Source organism: Talpa europaea (assembly GCF_964194135.1).
Source record: "Talpa europaea genome assembly, chromosome: 7".
Lineage (NCBI taxonomy): Eukaryota > Metazoa > Chordata > Mammalia > Eulipotyphla > Talpidae > Talpa > Talpa europaea.
This window is the reverse complement of record NC_140074.1, coordinates 110,954,206-110,973,799: the sequence shown is the minus strand read 5'-3', so window position 1 is coordinate 110,973,799 and position 19,594 is coordinate 110,954,206. Positions and strand designations below refer to the sequence as shown.

General features: G+C 42.4%; 1 protein-coding gene across 1 annotated transcript; it reads right to left on the bottom strand.

Annotated features, from left to right (window-relative positions):
* Nucleotides 1-6,883: 6,883 nt before the first annotated feature.
* Nucleotides 6,884-19,363, bottom strand: COIL (coilin; the record flags this gene model as incomplete). The annotated part of the gene is made up of 7 exons (XM_084237956.1): nt 6,884-6,970; nt 9,738-9,826; nt 9,982-10,051; nt 12,588-12,635; nt 13,053-13,139; nt 13,262-14,375; nt 19,119-19,363. The coding sequence occupies 7 exons, from the start codon at nt 19,361-19,363 to the stop codon at nt 6,884-6,886; spliced, it is 1,740 nt and encodes a 579-aa protein (XP_084094082.1).
* Between the last annotated feature and the right edge of the window lie 231 nt (nt 19,364-19,594).

The window sequence follows — 19,594 nt, the reverse complement described above, 5'->3', positions numbered from 1 at the left end:
AAATTTTAATTCTATATTTGTATGCAGATAAATTTCATATTATCATGATCACAAAAAAATGAAAAACCAAAAATATTTCAACTTAAGTATCATTCTAATCCTTATATCACATTTTGGTTGAGCGCATTGCTGTGAAGCTGTCTACAGCCTCTGCAGCGCTGGTTTGATTCCCTTCCAGCCAGGGAGCAACCCACATGGTGCAGCAGACCTCTCCTGTCTCTCCCTCTGCTCCCCTCAGCAGTGTTTTTGGTCGTCTGCCTGTTCTGCTCCCCGCTTTGTCTCTGGTGAATTCCTTCACCCTCTGGCTCTTCTGGCCTTTACCCCAGCTCTTACATAAATAAATAAATCTTTAAAAAAATAAAAGAACTTATATATATTTTCAACTTAAGTAATACTTTATCTTTGTTTAATTTATCAATGATAAAGTATTAACAGTACAGATATTTATTTTATTTTTAAAGCATTTTTATGATTTTATTTTTTTATTTATGTATTTTTTACATCATTGTTCTTTTTTTTAAAGATTCATTTATTTATGCATACAAGAACTGGGGTACAGGCCAGAGGTGTCGGGGGGTGGGGGAGGGTGAGAGGATTCACCAGAGACAGAGTGGAGAGCAGAACAGGTAGACTGACTCAAATACACTGCTGAGGGGAGCAGCAGGCAAGTCAAGAGAGGTCTGCTGTGCCAGGTGGGTAGCTCCCTGGCTGGCCAGGGATTGAACTCATGCTTCAGAGGCTATGGACAGCTTCATAGCACTGTGCTTATCTAACCCTTGCGCCACCAGGGAGGCCCCTCATTGTTCATTTTTAAACAATGTTTGCTTCCCCCACTCCCACCTCAGGTGTAGTCCCCATAAAATTTCCTTCACCAATTCACCCATGCACCATCACCACAGTCCCCTGTGCTCCTCCCTCCCTACCTCTGATCTGTCTTTCTCTTCCTCCCCTGCAGGATGTCTCTGGTTTATAATTGTCTGTTTCTGTATTCCTAATAATCTCCCAGGAGGGGGTAGCTGCGGAGCTCTAGACCCACTGGAGTAGCAAGACCTGAATCTAGCTCACCTGCCCTTCCCCTTAACTGGACTAGAATTCTTTGGCAGACTCATGAGGGCAAGTCCAGGAGCTAATGAGATGGCGTATTCTGTTGACACTGAGGGCGTATCTTGGGGAACGGAGCTATGCCAGGAAACGTGCTGGTTGAGATATGTAAGTGACACGAGCGATGCTGTGGCCTTTGGACTGTTTCGTGGGTTTGTTTTCTTAAAATATCAGACGTTATAGCCACATTTTATATCATAAACCTCTGCCAAATCTCATCAGTTAGCACATGGGATGCATTACTACCAAGTTACAAAATGACTGGGGGAGTGCCCTGCAGAGGACAGGAGCCAACCACTAACCCCATTATATCCCAAATGCATTTTTCTGGGGTTTCATTGTACTTATTATGTTCCATTAATCCCTCACCAGTTCATCTCTGAATGACCATGCTCTCCTGTCCACTGGAAAAACAAAAAAAAAGGAAAGGAAAAGAAAATTGAGTTGTATTCTTAACCTCTTTGAAAGTGGGCTTCATATGTCTTATGTGGCTACCATCATGGGAGAAAAGCTACGGCACTCAAATATTAGGATAAGTGTCACAAACATAAGTTATAAAAACTTTAACAGGGGCCTCCATGGGGACGCGGGGGGTAAAGTCTCAGCACTATGAAGTTATCAGTAGCCACTGCAGCACCAGTTCAATCCCCCACCAGGGAGCTGACCCACATGGCACAGCAGACCTCTCCTGTCTGGCCCGCTGCTCCCCTCATCTGCCTGTTCTGCTCCCCACTCTGTCTCTGGTGAATTTCTCACCCCCCTACACCTCCGGCCTGTACCTCAATTCTTGTATGCATAAATAAATAAATCTTTAAAAAAAAAAAAAGCCTAAACATGGCAGCTTTAAAGGCAATGTGGTAACAGCTATTTCTAACAGATAATAAATCAGGACCAAGGGGATTCATGGTCTGCTGAAAAATTGGAGTGAGACCTTGGGTAAATCACAACACAGAAACATAAGTGGTAACTAATCCTTCATGAAACACTATATCCTTACTAGTCAGGCCTCTGCTAAATGCTTTACATGCATTATTATCGCATTCAATTCTTACCTCACTCCTATTGGTGGGTACCATCATGAGGAAATTGAGGCTTAGGGAGGCTAGTTAACTTTCAAAGGTGAAGCGACCAAGGTAGATTTGGTCTGCCAAATTGTGAGCTCTGGGTCAAAAGACCCTGGAGTCGAGGTTCTAACCACATAGTTATTTCACTTCCTCTGGGTCTGTGTCCCAGAGTAAAATGGAGCTTCGGTTTCATTATTCTGGATGTGGCTCCTGGCTTTCATGTTATATGCTTCACAATGACCAAAGCTTAGGTGCCTAGATTCCAGCTCTGATGGTTTAGATCAGAGCTTTATTTCCCCAAGTCCATGGAACAAGGAGAGATGATATTGTCACAGCGGTCACATTCCCAAGGGTCTACTGAGCTGCTAAAAGAGCTAGATACTAACTCACTCCACTCTTATTTAGGCAGTGAAACTTTAGAATGATCATACAAATATCCTTCCGACCAAATCAATCTAACTTTTGCAAAGTGAAATGAATTTACCATGAAGATCCCATACTAAATTTCAGTTGCAATTTTATTCCTGAATGTTAATGAACTAGCAGTTACTTTATTAGCCTCTGATTAAGTCTGATTAGAGGCTAAAAAGCAGACCAACACTTTCTGGATGTCACATTTTTGGCTTTTCAGTGTAAGTCTGAGGATGTGTGAGGCCCAATCTGACACTCATCCTGAAGGAGGACCCGATTCTGCTTCAAAACCCCATTTTCTTTCCTCTAAGTCAGCAGCGCTCTGTGGACTCCTGCGGGTGCTCAGGATGCTTTCAGGGCTCGGTGATGCCCAAATTACTAAGATGTCTTTTCACTGTGTTGATGTTTGCAATGATGGTGCTAGTGCAACAAACTGCTGCACTTTAGCCTCTATGTAGCCAGTGGAATAGCTTGGTTTTGTAATAGTGTGAATCTCACAGCCCCATCCCCCTAACTTCCTGAGTGGGTGCTGACAGCCAGGGCAGAGCAGGGCTGGCTGGTGGATTTTAAAAAACAGAACCTGATGGTTTAGATCAGAGCTGAGCCCAGGGCTTTTTCCCAGCCAGCTCTCCCCAGTGCCCCAGGGCTTGGGGCTCTTCACTGGCTATCACTCTCCAATTGCAGCTCCTCCAACTCATTGCCTCTTTCCCCCATGCCAGGTAGACAGCTCCCACTGTTCACGAAGATGAGGATGACTCAACAGGGATACTCCTTCCTTTAGAGCGTGACTGTAATGGTTGGTTTTTCTCCCCAGGTTACTGTTCTTAGCTTTTGCTCGAGAGGCCTGCTGTCTCCATCTAAATCCAATCAGGAAAGAGAAACCACAAAAACAAAAACAAAACAGAAGGGCACAGGGAAACTTGGAGCTAATGGATGTTTATTACTTTGTGATGATGATGGTTTTACAATATGTCCAAACTCATCACATTGAATAAATATGAAGTTTTTGGTATATCAATTATACCTCAATAAAATTATTACATTTTTTTAATCTAAACAAACTAAATAGGGCCTCCCCGGTGGTGCAGCAGATTGAGCGCAGCACTGTGAAGCTGTCCCCAGTCTCTGCAGTGCGGGTTCAATTCCCAGCTGGCCAGGGAGATACCCACATGGTGCAGCAGAACTCTCCTGTCACACCCACTACTCCCCTCAGCAGTGTATTTCGGTCATCTGCCTGTTCTTCTCCCTGCTCTGTCTCTGGTGAATCCTCTCACCCTCCCAGGCCTCTGGCCTGTACCCCAGTTCTTGTATAAAAATAAATAAATCTTTAAAAAAATAAACAAACTATTCAATTTTTGGGGAAAAGAACTTAATAACTTAATGGTGTCCTCAAGATGGACAAAACTGAGTCGTGGAGTAGACAGGTGATTAGCCAGTAAATTCATGTTCCCAAGGATAAAGGCAGTGGAGGAAATGTGAGGGAGGGCCTCAACTGCTACTTACACCCAGGCCCAGCCAAAGCCACTTTACGGAAAGTAGGCAACACCCTACAGGAGAGGAACACTGCTCCAAAGTTACTAGACGCTCTCTTCTAGTTGGGTGGTCTTTGGCAAGTTGTCCACTATTGACTTAAGAGGAGTTAGATGAGTTATTTCTTTAAGCCCATAGAATAATCCTATAGCAATAGCTGGAATCTGAGGACTTGATTTCTTCCTCATCCAGAACAGTGTTTCCGGACCACCGGCGCAGGAGTGTGGGGCAGATTTAGTCCTGGTGTGTACTTTTTGCCCAGCACCTTTTCACCTCTTCTCATCCTGCTGGAGTAAACTTCGAGTTTCCACATCTGATAACTATATCTCTGATTTCACATTTTGCGTGGTAATCCAATACACACATGGCTATATGTAAGTTGTCTCATAAACAAATTTACTAGATGTGGTATAGGATTTTTCTATGCTATTGTATTTCAGTTTCTCAAAAACCAGTTCATGACCCCCTCAATTGATAGGATGACCTTTCTATAGGCTGTTATTCATAGTTTGACGCACCACAAAGGAGGCAAAAGGTAACTCATAAACTGATTGTAATCTGAAGAAAATACACCCTCAGGTGAACACTCACCTTTGCACAAGTCAATATTTACTGCTATTTTTTCTTTTTTTATTGAGGTATAATTGACAAATGGCATAATAGTTACAGGTGTACACGATTCAATGTTTGTATATGTTGTGATATGGTTAATATCCATCCATCATAATTATAAAAAGTTTTTCTTGTGATGAGAACTTAAAAGTTCTCGTAAAATCTTAAAAAATTGACTCTCTTAGCAACTCAAATGTGCAGTGCAGGATTCCTAGCCAGTCACCATGCTGTCCATTACATGCCCACAAGAGATTTTTTTTTTTACACTGGAAGTTTATACACTTTGAGCACCTTCACCCATTTTGCCATTCCCCACCCCCTGGCTCTAGCAACCACTCTCTGTATCTGTGAGTTTAGTTTTGGTTTTGTTTTGTATTTCACACGTAAGAGATTGTACAGTATCTGTCCTTCTCTCTATGACTCATTCACTTAGCATAACGCCCTCGAAGTCCATCCATGTTGTCACGAATGGCAAGATTTCTTTCTGAGCACAAAATTTCCATTGTGTACAATGGAATGTTATACAATACACTGTATTTTCTTTATCTGCTCATCCATGGATGACTACTTATGTAGTTTCCATATCTTGGCTACTACAAATAATACTTCAATGAACATAGGAGTGGTACTGACCTTTCTGAGTTAGTGTTTTCATTTCCTTCAGGTAAATGCCCAGAAGTGAGATAGCTAGGTCCTATTTTCACCTTTGAGGAACCTCCATACAGTTTCCCGTAGCAGCTACAACTACTTACATTCCCACCAACAGTGCACAAGGAGTCCCTTTTTTCTCCATATGTAAGCCACCACAAGTTACTATTTATTGTCTTTTTGATACTAGCCATTCTAGTAGGTCTGAAGTAATATTTTAATGTGGTTTTGATTTGTATTTCCCTGATGATTAGTGATGCTGAGCATCTTTTCATGTACCTGTTGGCATTTACTAGTTATCTCAGTTTTCTTCCAAACCCTGAAAGTGTTAAACAAGAATTTCAGCACTAAGACTCCATTATTCATGTTAATATCATTCTTTCTGGAGTAATACTTCCCATCACAAACCAATAAATCCACGTTTTGATATATGTCACTCATGCAAATTATAAATGCAAAGCATTATCAGTGGTCCAATAGCTCCCAGATCTAATAAATTCTGTTGGACTAAACTTAGCAACACCAGACTCTTCGGTCAAGGCAAACCTTGTGCTGAAAAATTTTAATCTCTCACATTATTGTAAAAACTCTTAAGCCCAGTGATTTTCAATATTCAACTAAACACAATGACTCAGCAAGAAAGATTTAGTTCAATATGACTTTATTTAAAAATCTGCAAAGCTGAAGGAAGGATCTGATCTTTTGTAAAAGAAAGCAATTTTCACAGTATATATTCAGCCATTTTAGCTTTGTGTTGAATAATAACAGAAAAGGAAGTTTCTGTTCAAGATTCTTCCTCCAGTCCTCAGCCAGGTGCTTAGGTTTTTGTCACAAGATAACACATTCCCTGCCTGAACTCAGAGTAAACCCTCTCCCCCTGGAACTGGAAAACCAGTTCTTTCCCAGGCAGACACTCAAAGTCTTATTTCCACTGCTCTACACAGGGCCCTGAGAATCCTTAATTTTAAAGTTGGGAAAAACGTGAAAGGATTCCTTAACACATCGCCTGCAGCAAACCAAACTACTTGTTAATTCTTGACGATTACAAGTATAAAATACTTGGAATTTATAAGATATTCCACATTTGGTGGAACAACTTACATGTTAAAAAATTAGGTCAAGTAACATGCTGTCATGTTTCAAAATGTTACTTAATAAAACCTACTGAGACAAGATATGCAGCAATTTATGAATGCAGCACTTGGTATTATAAGCTCCTACTGATGGCTACTTGATGGTGAAAGAAAAATTTAAAAAGAGAAGAAACTGCACATATTGGCACATAACAATGCCTGCCAGGAATGTCATGTTTTAAATTCTGTTACAGAAATGAAACAGGAAAAAAAAGTCTACAAAAACCACACCCATGTTATTTTTATGAGGTAGACTTGATCCTATGCATTAAAGTGAAGATAAATGCATACAACTTTCAAATTTTCTTTTTTTAAAAAAAAAAAAATTCAGGTGATAGTCACTTTCACAAGACATTTACAAACTATGAGGTGGAAAGGTGAAAGTTAGGCAAGTTCTAACTTGGATGTGCTGGTATTCGGAGATTCAATAATCAGTCTTGGATCAATCAACTCTCTCCAAAAGACAGTGATCTAAGGAAAAACACAAAATATTCTATTAAGAGAATTCATATTGGTTAAAAACCAATCAATCGGTCAATAAAACTTCATTTCTGCAGCAGAGTTGAAGACCTGGAATAATTTGAATCCCAGGAAACTGCATTCAACTAGAATGCAAGACCTTGTTTACCCAGAATGCAGCTAAACTCTACATCAAATATATTTCATCTTTCTCTAATTTTGAGCAGGGATTGTGGGGAAGGTGAGAGGTAGCTGGGTCCGAAAAATTTGCCCAGCAAGCAAATCTGTCCATTTGCCTTGTGGACAGGTGGGAGGAAATGTGGCCCAGAGGCTGATCACTACACTGCTGGTGCCCTATTGTGAAGTTCTGTAGTTCTTCTCCTGTGCTGCCTAAAAACAGGAGGTATTTCCCATTTTACCAAGAAAAAAGCGAAGGCTTATACTGGTGTCACATGGATGAGCAACGAGAGCCATCTAGTGTCCAAAAGAGGTAATTACAGACTTCACTCTGGGTCTCTGATTAATAAGGTCTCTGAATAGGATGGAAAGTCTCCAAAGTTTTAATTTTCCAGTGTAATTTCCAAGAACACATTTCAACAAAAATAAAGTTGGCCTGCATACACTTCAAATAAAGAAGTACAGGGAACGGCAAAATCTGCTAATCTTTACACAGATTCTGAAAATGTGTTTTGAAATAAATCCCTTAAATGTTACCTATCTACCCTGAAGACAAATAAAATGTGAGTTTGCAACGCTGAAACTTAAAGAACAATATCTATAACATTTCAAATATAAACAAATTAAGAGAAAGCATTTTCTTATATGTAAATTCTATTTACTTTAATGCTAGCATAGCCTAAGAAAAGCTGGTCATTGGCAACAACTCTAGAAGTTTGGCTGTCTAAAATGCTCTAAACTCTATACAGGGCCTCCCTGGTGGCGCAAGGGGTTAAGACACCGCGCTATGAAGTTATCAGCAGCCACTGCAGCATGAGTTCAATCCCTGGCCAGGGAGGTGACCCACATGGCGCAGCAGATCTCTCCTGTCTCGCCTGCTGCTCCCCTCAGCAGTGTATTTCAGTCAGTCTTCCTATTCTGCTCCCCACTCTGTCTCTGGTAAATCCTCTCACCCCCACACTTCTGGCGTGCAGCCCAGCTCTTGTATGCATAAATAAATCTTAAAAAAATAGGGCCTCCCCAGTGGCGCAGCGGTTGAGCGCTGGGTTGCGAGACTGCCCGCAGCCTCTGCAGCGCCGGTTCGATCCCCGGCTGCTCCCTGGCCACCAGAGGAGGGTCCCACATGGCGCACAGACCTCTCCTGCCGCCCGCTGCTCCCCTCAGCAGTGTATTTCGGTCCTTCTGCCTGCTCTGCTCCCTGCTCTGGCTCTGGTGAATTCTCTCACCCTCCCGCGCTTCTGACTGTACCCAGTGCTTGTATAAATAAATAAATCTTTAAAAAAATAATAAAAATAAATAAATCTTAAAAAAATAAATAAACCCTACACAGTTGACCCTTGAACAATGTAAGATGAAAGCACCCACCCCTACACAAATTCTCAGTATGACTTAGAGCTGGACCTCCATACACAAAAAGTTCTACACCCAGATTAGGTCAACTGATATCCAAGGCAGCTGAATGAGAGAAAGCAGAACCCCCACCCACAGAAAAAAATCTGCATCTAAGTGGACCCTCAAACACATGTTCCAGGGCCAATTCCTAAAAATGGCAGTTTAAGGATTTACACAAAGTCAACAGACAATTTATGTCATTCATCAACACTGTTATAAGTCAGAATTGTAACATTTGGGGCACAATTGTTACAAGGAGAAACAATGGAGATTTCCAGAGAAACTATTAATGTCCTATTTCTTGTTCTGGTAGCTGGCTACATTTGTATGCTCATTTGTGAAAATTGTTCAAGCTCTATACTTATGTGTACTTGTCTGAACGAATACATTAATGAAAAGTTTTTAAAACATTCTTTTGGGGGCCTTCCCAGTGGCGCAGCAGTTGAGCACTGGGCTGCGAAGCTGCCCGCAGCCTCTGCAGCGCCGGTTCCATCCCCAGCCGCTGGGCGAGGGTCCCACATGGCGAGCAGACCTCTCCTGCCGCCCTGCTGCCCGCTGCTCCCCTCAGCAGTGTACTTCGTCAGTCTGCCTGCTCTGCTCTCCTCTCTGGCTCTGGTGAATTCTCTCACCCTCCCGCGCTTCTGACTGTACCCAGTGCTTGGATAAATAAATAAATCTTTTTTTTTTTAAGTTTTATTTATTTATCCAAGCACTGGGTACAGTCAGAAGCACGGGAGGGTAAGAGAATTCACCAGAGCCAGAGAGGAGAGCAGAGCAGGCAGAATGACGAAGTACACTGCTGAGGGGAGCAGCGGGCGGCAGGAGAGGTCTGTGCGCCACGTGGGACCCTCGTCGGCTGCCGGGGATCGAACCGGTGCTACAGAGGCTGCGGGCAGCTTCGCTACCCAGCGCTCAACCGCTGAGCCACCAGGGAGGCCCAATAAATAAAATCTTAAAAAAAAAACATTCTTTTCTACTAAAATGTTTACATAATGATTTTTATTCTCTTGTTTTGTAGGCTCTTGAGGTTCAAGATGGCACCCTAACTTGATACTCGACACTGCTATTGCCACCCTGTAGGCAAGCCAGAGTTCCCTGGGGCTAGATCTTCTAGGATTTCAATATAGGCAGTTTAGGAAGTTATAATGTCACCTTCCAGACCAGCAGTAACCAGTCAAGAGAGACTGGAGGCCAAGAAAATCATGCCTACCTTCTTCTCCTGCGTCACAGCGTACTCCACTATCTCAGTTCCATTTTCGTTGTGATAAACCAAATCAAATTTCCCAGGTTCTTTCATGGCTGAAACCAAATTATAGAAAGGAGAGACAACAGGTCATTTCTTAATAGTGAAAATGGTGCTCAAGAGAGAATTTATATCATTATAAAACAGCCATAAATTGCCCATTGATTTTCACAGGATTTGAAATTTTCAAATTCTTTTCAAGAAGACTCACCAGGTAAGGATGAAAGAATTTCTATATCTACTTGCTGGGTCTCTGGATTGTGGCTTAATATTTTTCCTTCCTTTTGAAATAAAAGTCCAAATCAAAATCAACAAGTAAAATATAATTAACTAAAACCACTGAATTGTATGTACACTAAAATAGTTAAAATGATGACTTTTACATTATGTGAATTTTATCTCAATCTTAAAAATTTAAAAATAAATATATCAACAAAGAGAGGAAATAAAACTACCAAATACCAAGTCAAAATGTCCCCTGGTCTAAATCATCCCAGTGTTAGGTACCATATAATTAAGGACAGCTCATATACCCCAAAGTCAGCTATGTATTCAAACTAACCAGTCCTAAGCTACTCCGCCCACCTTGCCTTCCCTAGCCTGTGGAATTCCAATAAATGCTCTGGCCTAGGTATTCTTCTCACTCTTTCTTCTGCCTCCTACCACATCTGGGTGCTGTGCTCTGCCACCCTGCATGGGTTGGCATTCCCCTCCTCTCAAGAAATACAAGTAATAAATTCTTTCAATGGCACTGACTTCTCTGTGTCATCACTCAGTCACCTCCAAAAATTAAAATCTCAAGGGTACAAATGGGACAAGGTCAGAGGCCAAGAACTATATTCTTTGAATGCAGATATAATTTCTGAGGACAAGTCTAATGAATAAAGCAAGTGATCAACTTGGATAACATTATTTGAGATCAAAGCAGATTTTCACACTTGAAATGTTTTGGTTTTTTTTTAAGATTTATTTTATTTATGCATACAAGAACTGGGGTACAGGCCAGAGGTGTGGGGGGTGATTCACCAGAGACAGAGTGGGGAGCAGAACAGGCAGACTGACTGAAACACACGGCTAAAGGGAGCAGTGGGCGAGTCAGGAGAGGTCTACTATGCCATGTGGGTTCCCTCCCTGGCCAGGGATTGAACTCGTGTTGCAGTGGCTGCGGATAGCTTCGTAGTGTCATGTCTTAACCCCTTGCGCCACCTGGGAGGCCCCACTCTTGAAATGTTTTTAAAAGCAATTTCAAAAAAAAGTTCTTAAAATGTCAGGAAATAAAGCAAGCAAGGTAAAGCTTTTCAAGGTAATATGATGAACAACATCCATTTAAATTTTTTTTAAAGATTTATTAATTTATGCATACAAGAGCTGGGGTGCAGGCCAGATGTATGGAGGGGTGAGAGGATTCACCAGAGACAGAGTGGGGAGCAGAACAGGAGGATCTACTTGCCAGGGGGTAGCCGGCAAGACAGGAGAGGTCTGCTGTGCCATGTGGGTGGACTCCCTGTCTGGGGATTGAACTCATGCCACAATGGCTGGCAATAGCTTGATAGCTCTGAGACTTAACCCCTGCACCACCAGGGAGACCCACAATATCCATTTAAGATGCATTTAAAGGCCTCCCTGGTGGCACAAGGGGTTAAGCACCACACTATGAAGCAATTCATAGCCTCTGTAGCACAAGTTCAATCCCTAGCAGGCCAGGGAGAAACCCACATGACGAGGCAGACCTCTCCAGTCTCGCCTGCTGCTCCCCTCAGCAGTGTATTTCAGTCACTCTGCCTGTTCTGTTCCCCACTCTGTCTCTGGTGAATCCTCTCACCCCCGCATCTCTGACCTGTGCCTTGTCTTAGGCAAACCAGAATGCATAAATAAATAAATCTTTAAAAAAAAAAAAAGATGCATTTAAAAAGCCAGTATCAGAACTCCCTGGTGGCACAAGGGGTTAAGTACCCCACTATGAAGCAATCCGCAGCCTCTGCAGCACAAGTTCAATCCCCAGCCGGCCTGGGAGCAACCCACATGGCACAGCAGACTCTCCTGACTCGCCCGCCCACTGTTCCCCTCAGCAGTGTATTTCTGTTAGTCGCCTCTTCTGCTCCCCACTCTGTCGCTGGTGGATCCTCTCACCACGCACTCCCAATCTCTGGCCTGTACCCCAGCTCTTGTATGCATAAATAAATAAATCTTTAAAAAAAATAAATAAAAGTCCACTAGTGATTCCTCATTTTAATCATTTAAAAAAAAATAAAAGCCAGTATCATCTAGAATCACAATCCATAGAGGTTATGGGACATTTTATACTTATCACCATTTCCTCATATATGACATAATTAGTTTTCTATGTTTGAGTGACAAAGCATTCTGGTTTGCCTAAGACAAGTGTGGCTACATCTCCTTCCACTATAATTACCTCTTTTCACTTATACGTGTTGTGATTTAGGTGATAAATTATATGGTCACTTATATTAGGAGGCTAACACACCAAATCCCTTCATGAATGATTCTTCTAGTGTGCTTTTGAGGAAAGATTCTTATCAAGATTTTAAAAGACTTCTAAGGTATCAACTTAGATTAAATCAAATCTCCACATACTCTATCTACATTACTGTATTAACATTACCAATTATAACCTTAAAAAATAACACTGGGTGATTGCACAGTGATACTATTAAAAAATTTACATTTTGATAATACTTTCATTTCTACTCTATGACATTATTTACTAAAAAACACTATATTACTCATATTAGCAGTACTAAATATGACTTTAGTTTCTTTAATATACTAACAATTATTTTATGTAAACAGTCTTACCTTATAGTCAGAAACATCTGGAGAATAATCGGATGTTAGTTCCAAAAGCTAAAAAAGAAGAAAAAGCTCAAAACACATATGAGCCCTGTGACTTCTTTCCCTTCCCCAAAGAAGAAAAGAAAAGAAAAAAGAAAAGAAAAAAGAGGGAGAGGGGTGTCCCCTCTACCACTCTGGGAGCGCTACCATGATCCTGTGACAAACAAGGGTTCCAGTGGGAAGGGATTCTTTGAGGGTGATAAACATAACTTCTTTTACGGAGTACATGCTATGTTCCAGACAAAAGATTAAGCCATTTTTACTCATCCAGAAAACAATTACTGGATACTTGCCATATACAAGGCATGGAAACACAAAAGAGAGGCTCCAGGAAGGGTTTCTATAAACATATTTAACCTGACCTGCTAACAAGGTTTATTTGGAGAGGGAGAATTTTTTTATTGTAATTGTTGTTGTTTTAAAATATACCTTAAAAGCGATTTTTTCTCCAACTTGAGGGGCAGCTGCTAACAGCGGTAACAGACTATAGTCCTTCTTGGGTGTCTCTACTGGATTCTGTAAAACAGAATTCGTCACATGACTTTGATGCTGGTGAGAATGTGAACGCATGACGTTAATTCCAGACATACCACATGGAGAAAGGAGAAGAGGTAAACTCATAATAAATCAATACTTACGTGGATAATAGTAGATGAGTTCGTTAACATTTCATTCAATTGCTGCTGCTTCTGATATTCAGTACTTTTATTTAAAATATTGGCAACAGCCTGCCCTCGTCCTCGACCTCTGCCCCGAGTGCCCCGACCCCTAGCTCCCTTCCAAGAAAGTAAGTCCTCTCCCCTACCCCATCCTCTTCCCAAACTGGTGGGGAGAGTCACATTGGGAGGTGGACCAGGAGCCTGTCTGCCACCATTTGAGTCAGAGTACTTCCATCCAGTAGCATTTGGAGTCTGTAATGATGGCCCTGAATCTGGGCAATCTCTTCCTGGAAACAGGCCTACTGAGTTTAAGAAACCTGCTGCACACTCCAGGCTGCTCTTTGACATTAGGCATTGGTCATCTGACTCTGAACTAGAGTCTGAACTAGAAGATGATGCTCTGGTTATCTTGCCCTTGATGGGGACAGAGTTAAAGACAGTTTTTGTAGCCATTTTGTTTGTGCTTGTGTTTTTTCCAATGGACCCTTCCTTTAATAACTCATTTGGTATTTTCTCTGAGGAATTTCTGACATCCAAGGTGACATTGCTGAGACCATCACTAGTTGATTCATGATAAGACTCAGACTCTGAGGAGGAACTGGGACTGCCTTTCGCACAAACAACCACTCCACCTTTCCTTTTGGCTTTAACAAGGTTGTTTCTGACAGGAGTACCTTTTGGAGGATTATAGTTCTGGATGGTCCACTCTCTTGCTGTCTGGGCTTTAGAGGACTTGGGATTCTTTGCCCTTTTTTTATATTCACTCTTCTCCTTTTTCCTTGGTGTTCTTCTTTTGGTCTCCTCTTCGTCCTCGTCTACTATCCCACACGTGGCTTTGTTCTTCCGCTTGCTTTTTTTCCTCACACTCTGATCTGAGGCAGTTTTTAGTTCTAGATCCAAGGTTTTCTCATTATTGTCACAGGTATCTTGCCTCTTCCAGTGCTTCTTTGAATTTATGTAAGTTAGTTCAGTTTCTTCATCCTCCTCCAACTTAAATGCCCGCTTCTTCGATTTTCTGGGTAATAAGAGAGTACCATCACCATTACTGGTGACTGGAGGATTCTCAACAACTCCTCTCTCTTCTAACTTAACTCTATCAAAGAATGAGAAAGAAAACCAGAATGAGTAACTCATAAGCGTGTCTCTAGGATGAAGTTACATACTGAGAAGACTCCAGACTCTCAGTACCACCAATTAAAAAAAAAAGTCAAATCACTCAAGGAAAAATGACTTTTTTTGGACAAACTATCCTAAATAGCATCATTTAGTCAACTTTCAAATGACCAGCTTTATTATATAATGCATCCCATTTTCTATATGTTTTTATTAATCTAAACACCACCATAAGATTTATTTTTCTTTCTCTTTCTTTCTATTTTGTTTCTGCAGACTGTCAAAAATTGTCAACTGTATTTCAAGTGATCATGGTAGGGGATTGGATAAAGTTATCAATTAGCAATAATTGTACCTTGTAGAAACCTTATTGGCTATGATACTGCTACTGTGCAAAGTTTATCTTTCATTTTGAGGTCAGACAAGAGACCTGTCCAAAAGCCACAGCTAACAAACAGCACAAATAGGATTCAAGTCTTAGTTTATCTAACTTCAAAGTTCACAATCTTTCTGCTACATTATATTGCCTACACCCAAAAGATAATGCTGAGTATCCACTTTTGTTTTTAAATGTAGGCTGCTTTTTCAAAAATCAGATTTTATTTTTGTTTTGTTTAAATTTAGGAAAATGCTGAATAATTTACTATAAGAGACAGTCACTGTGACAGCCCATATTTGTGATTATTAATTTTATAAGTCAACTTGAACAGGTCCTGAGGTACCCAGATACTTGGTTAAACATTATTATGGGTTTGTCTGTGTTGGTGCTTAAGGATGAGACTAACATTTGAATTGGCAGAGTAAATCAAACTGCTGTTCCACAAGTAGGTGGGCCTCACCCAATCCAAAAATCAGAAGTAAGGGAGAAATCACTCTCTCTGCCTGTCTTTGAGCTGGGAACTTATATGATCAACTCTCCTGGTTCTTAAACCTTCAAACTGGACAATTACACCATCTACTCTCCTGTGTCTTTAGTTTGCCAGTGGTGGATCTTGGGTCAGTCTCCATAATCTCATGAACAAATTCCTTGTAATAAGTCTCCTATCTATATCTCCTATTGGTTCTATTTCTCTAGAGAACCGTAAGCCACTCCATCAAAAATTATTTCACTACAGGGCCTCCCTGGTGGCGCAAGGGGTTAAGCACCTAACTATGAAGCAATCCACAGCCTCTGCAGCATGAGTTCAATCCCCGGCCAGCCAGGGAGAAACCCACATGGTGCAGCAGACCTCTCCTGACTCGCCCGCTGCTCCCCTCAGCAGTGTACTTCAGTCAATCTGCCTGTTCTGTTCTCCACTCTGTCTCTGGTGAATCCTCTCACCCCCTGCATCGCTGGCCTGTACCCCAGCTCTTGTATGCATAAATATTTAAAAAAAATTATTTCACTACAGGAAAGGCATTCTGTTATTCCATGAACTAACAATGGCTAATTCTAGTATGTGCAGAATTCCAATATAATAGAAAATTGACTGTCCTCAAGGTCAAACATATAGTGGGTGCTCAAATATGCCGCCTAGAACATACATCTTACTTTTAATATGTTTATATCTATTATCAGGTCTGAACCAAGGACCATGAAATGTCCCCTTGCTTTAACCTTTAACTTAGTAGCTCAGCTTTATGCAATGTAATGGGTTGCTTAATAAGCAATTTTTGTTCCTTCTGAGGATGATGAAAACAGTGCTAAACTGATAATGCAGAAGAGAGCAACAATTCCAGGAAGATCATCAATGATGCCATGGCTGACTGCCCCCAGACTGCCCAGTACCCTCCCAGACCTGAGAATGAAGAAACCTTCCCCGTGCACCAAAATCCCTGTACTCCTTCCTTTCCTATATAATCTTCCTTTACTGCCGCTCAGTGTAACATTTTTTAGAGTACTAACTCTGCCATTCTCCCAACATGGTACCATTTGCTAATAAAAAGCTTCCTTTGTGGTAACAATCTCAGGGGTCAGAGTATGGCTTTCTGAGTGGGAGAGAAATGACCTGGTTAGATCAGTAACACATCCAGCTATGTATTTCATCAAGTTGTTTTAGTGACCAGGGAAAGAGATAATCAAATTTGCAAATAAAGTACAACTGGCAAATAAGAAGATATAAGCATCCCTTAAAACTTTTTTAAAAAGATTTATTTATTTATGCATAGAAGAAGAACTAGGTGTAAGCCAGAGATGTGGTGGGTGAGAGGATTCACCAGAGACAGAGTGGGGAGCAGAATAGGCGGATCTACTGAAATACACTATTAAGGGGAGAGGCAGGTGAGAAAGGAGGTCTACTGCCCCATATGTGGGTTAGCAACCTGATAGCACTGAGCCTAAACCACTAGGCCACCAGGGACCCTCCCCTTAAAGCTTTTTAAGGTATAATAATACTGTGGCAGATGAAAAGAATCCTCACTTATTCTTCAGATTACACAAATATACAAAGCACATATAAATCAAAGTAAATAAGAGCTACTGATATCAAATAGAGAAATAAAACTGAGATATCAATGATTTTAATTCCAAAAACATATTCTTGTTTCATCTGTGGACGTCAGTATCTAAAAAATCGTACACTGGCAAAAGCTAGCTTGGCACTCTGTGAATCTAAGAACTACTGGGGATCTCACAGAATATCAGATTGTTTCCTGATGCTCTTGAGCAATTTGTTTCTCATAGCTACAATACAGTTTCAATTCTGAGATGAATAATTAGGATTAAACTTTCCGTCAAACTTTGAAAATGGTTGCATGGCTTACTGTTCAGTCACTGTTGTCTACTAAGACACCGGAACACAGCATGTACTGCATCACGTATACACAGGACCCCTGTCTTTCAGAGGAGACTGCACCAGTATCATACTTTCTAAAGCAGCCCCTGACATCATATTACCCATTCTGAAGACAATGGATCTGTGGATGAAGGTATGACCTTCACTCATTATCAGCTACTGCTGAAGAGAATAATTTCAGTTTGGAACATACTGAGATATAAAATGTATCCTGAGAACAAGAAATGGTGGGTCCACCTGAGTCTGCTTGATTACATTCCTTTCCCGATGTCTATTTTCCAGGGCAAGTTCTTCATTGCTCTGCTTGATCACAGACAACAAATGTAGCTGCCCTTTTACAAACAAAAGTGAATGCAGCTGTGTTTTTACAAAGAAAAGTAACTAGCTGTGGTTAATTAGCAATTAATGAGATTTGCTTCCAAGACATTTTTTAAAATAGACTCTCTACTTTCGTTCAAAACTCTCTCTTGGGGCCTCCCCGGTGGCGCAGCGGTTGAGCGCTGGGTTGCGAAGCTGCCCGCAGCCTCTGCAGTGCCGGTTCGATCCCCGGCTTCTCCCCGGCCATCGGAGGAGGGTCCCACATGGCGCGCAGACCTCTCCTGCCACCCGCTGCTCCCCTCAGCAGTGTACTTCGGTCCTTCTGCCTGCTCTGCTCCCCGCTCTGGCTCTGGTGAATTCTCTCACCTTCCCGCGCTTCTGACTGTACCCAGTGCATGTATAAACAAAAAACAACAAAACAAACAAACAAATAAATAACATGCCTCAAAAAAAAAAAATAAATCTTTAAAAAAAAACTCTCTGTAGGGCAAACTGGGCTGTACTAACAAAATGGAAGGTACCCCCTTCAATCTGCAGATTCATTTGTAGGAGTCTGTGATATAAACATGGGATATTTCAGAAAATAAATCTATATTACGAAGGGCTACAGTTCTCACAATTGTAATATTTAAATAGTCCCTGAATTGCAGAGGAAATGGAGATCTAGTCCACCGCGGGAAAAGAAAAAGAAAAAGAACTCTTCAAATTTCAAGCTGTCATAACAGCTAAACATTATTAATAAATCATCCGTTTCTGATTTAAGAAAGAGCTCAAACATGGGCCTCCCCGGTGGCGCAGCGGTTGAGCGCTGGGGCGCCGGTTTGATCCCCAGCTGCTCCCTGGCCACCGGAGGAGGGTCCCACAAGGTGCGCAGACCTCTCCTGCCGCCCGCTGCTCCCCTCAGCAGTGTACTTCGGTCCTTCTGCCTGCTCTGCTCCCTGCTCTGGCTCTGGTGAATTCTCTCACCCTCCCGCGCTTCTGACTGTACCCAGTGCGTGTATAAACAAACAAACAAACAAATAAATAAACAAACATGCCTCTATTAAAAAAAAAAGAAAGAAAGAAAGAGCTCAAACATAGTGAACCCTCAAAGGCCCAGGTCATACACCAGAAGTCTCTCGATATCACAGGACAAGCTGCACGTTTTGAAGAAAACATCCTTCCTCTCAGTTAACTTGGGTCTCCAGCGCCTGACCCAGAGAGCTGTCAGGAAAAGGCTGGGTCTCAGGCATGTCTACTTCGTGGCCACGTAGTAGTGCCTGGCTAAGGGAGAGCTTGTTAAATCCAGGCTGCATGAAATACCGGCCCCGCCTAAACACAAGAGCAGGGTTTCTCCAAGCTCGGCCCACCCACGCCGGGCATCACAGCCATCAATTCGAGGAAAGAAACTCTTTGCCATGCAGATTCCTGAGCTCCCTACCTGACTAAACCAATCAGTCTCCGGGTTCACTAAGCTGCAGCTGAACTTGCCTATCCCATCCGCATCCCCACCCCTCCCACCCCGCACGCTAGCGGTCCCCAAAGGCCTGGGGCGCCCCGGGGCGCGCGCGACTGTTTCTCGGCCAGCCCGGCGCTCACCCCGTTAACCGCCACCCCGGCCCCCCGCCCCGCCCCCGCCGGGCCCGGCACACCTGAGGCAGTCGTTGTCTCGCACCAGGCGCGCGCTCTCAGCCGGGGGCAAGAGGCCCCCCTCCAAGTAGAGACCCAAGAGGGCCCCAGAACTGTAGCCGAAGCGCTGGCGGATGAGACTAATGAGATCCGTGACTACTCGGCATCTGTTCAAGTCGACCAGAAGCCAGAAAGACGTACAGTTGGGGGTGGCTGGCGGCGGGTAATCAAATTGAAGCCGTAGCCTAACCGTTTCGGAGGCTGCCATCTTGCTCGTCGGCCTACGGAAGCCGAAAGGTACCACAATGCCCCGGGGAGGCGTGCTCGGGCGGCGCGCCCCCTGGGGCTGCGAGCGTGACACCTAGTGGTGGGAAGTGGCTACTGCAGGCTTCGTGAGCGGCGAGAATGCGGGGCAGGTCGCAGTAAGATTGTAAATGAAATGCCTTTATTCCTTGCCTAAAAATCGCTATGTAGAGACGGAATTTGGGCAGCTTCTCAG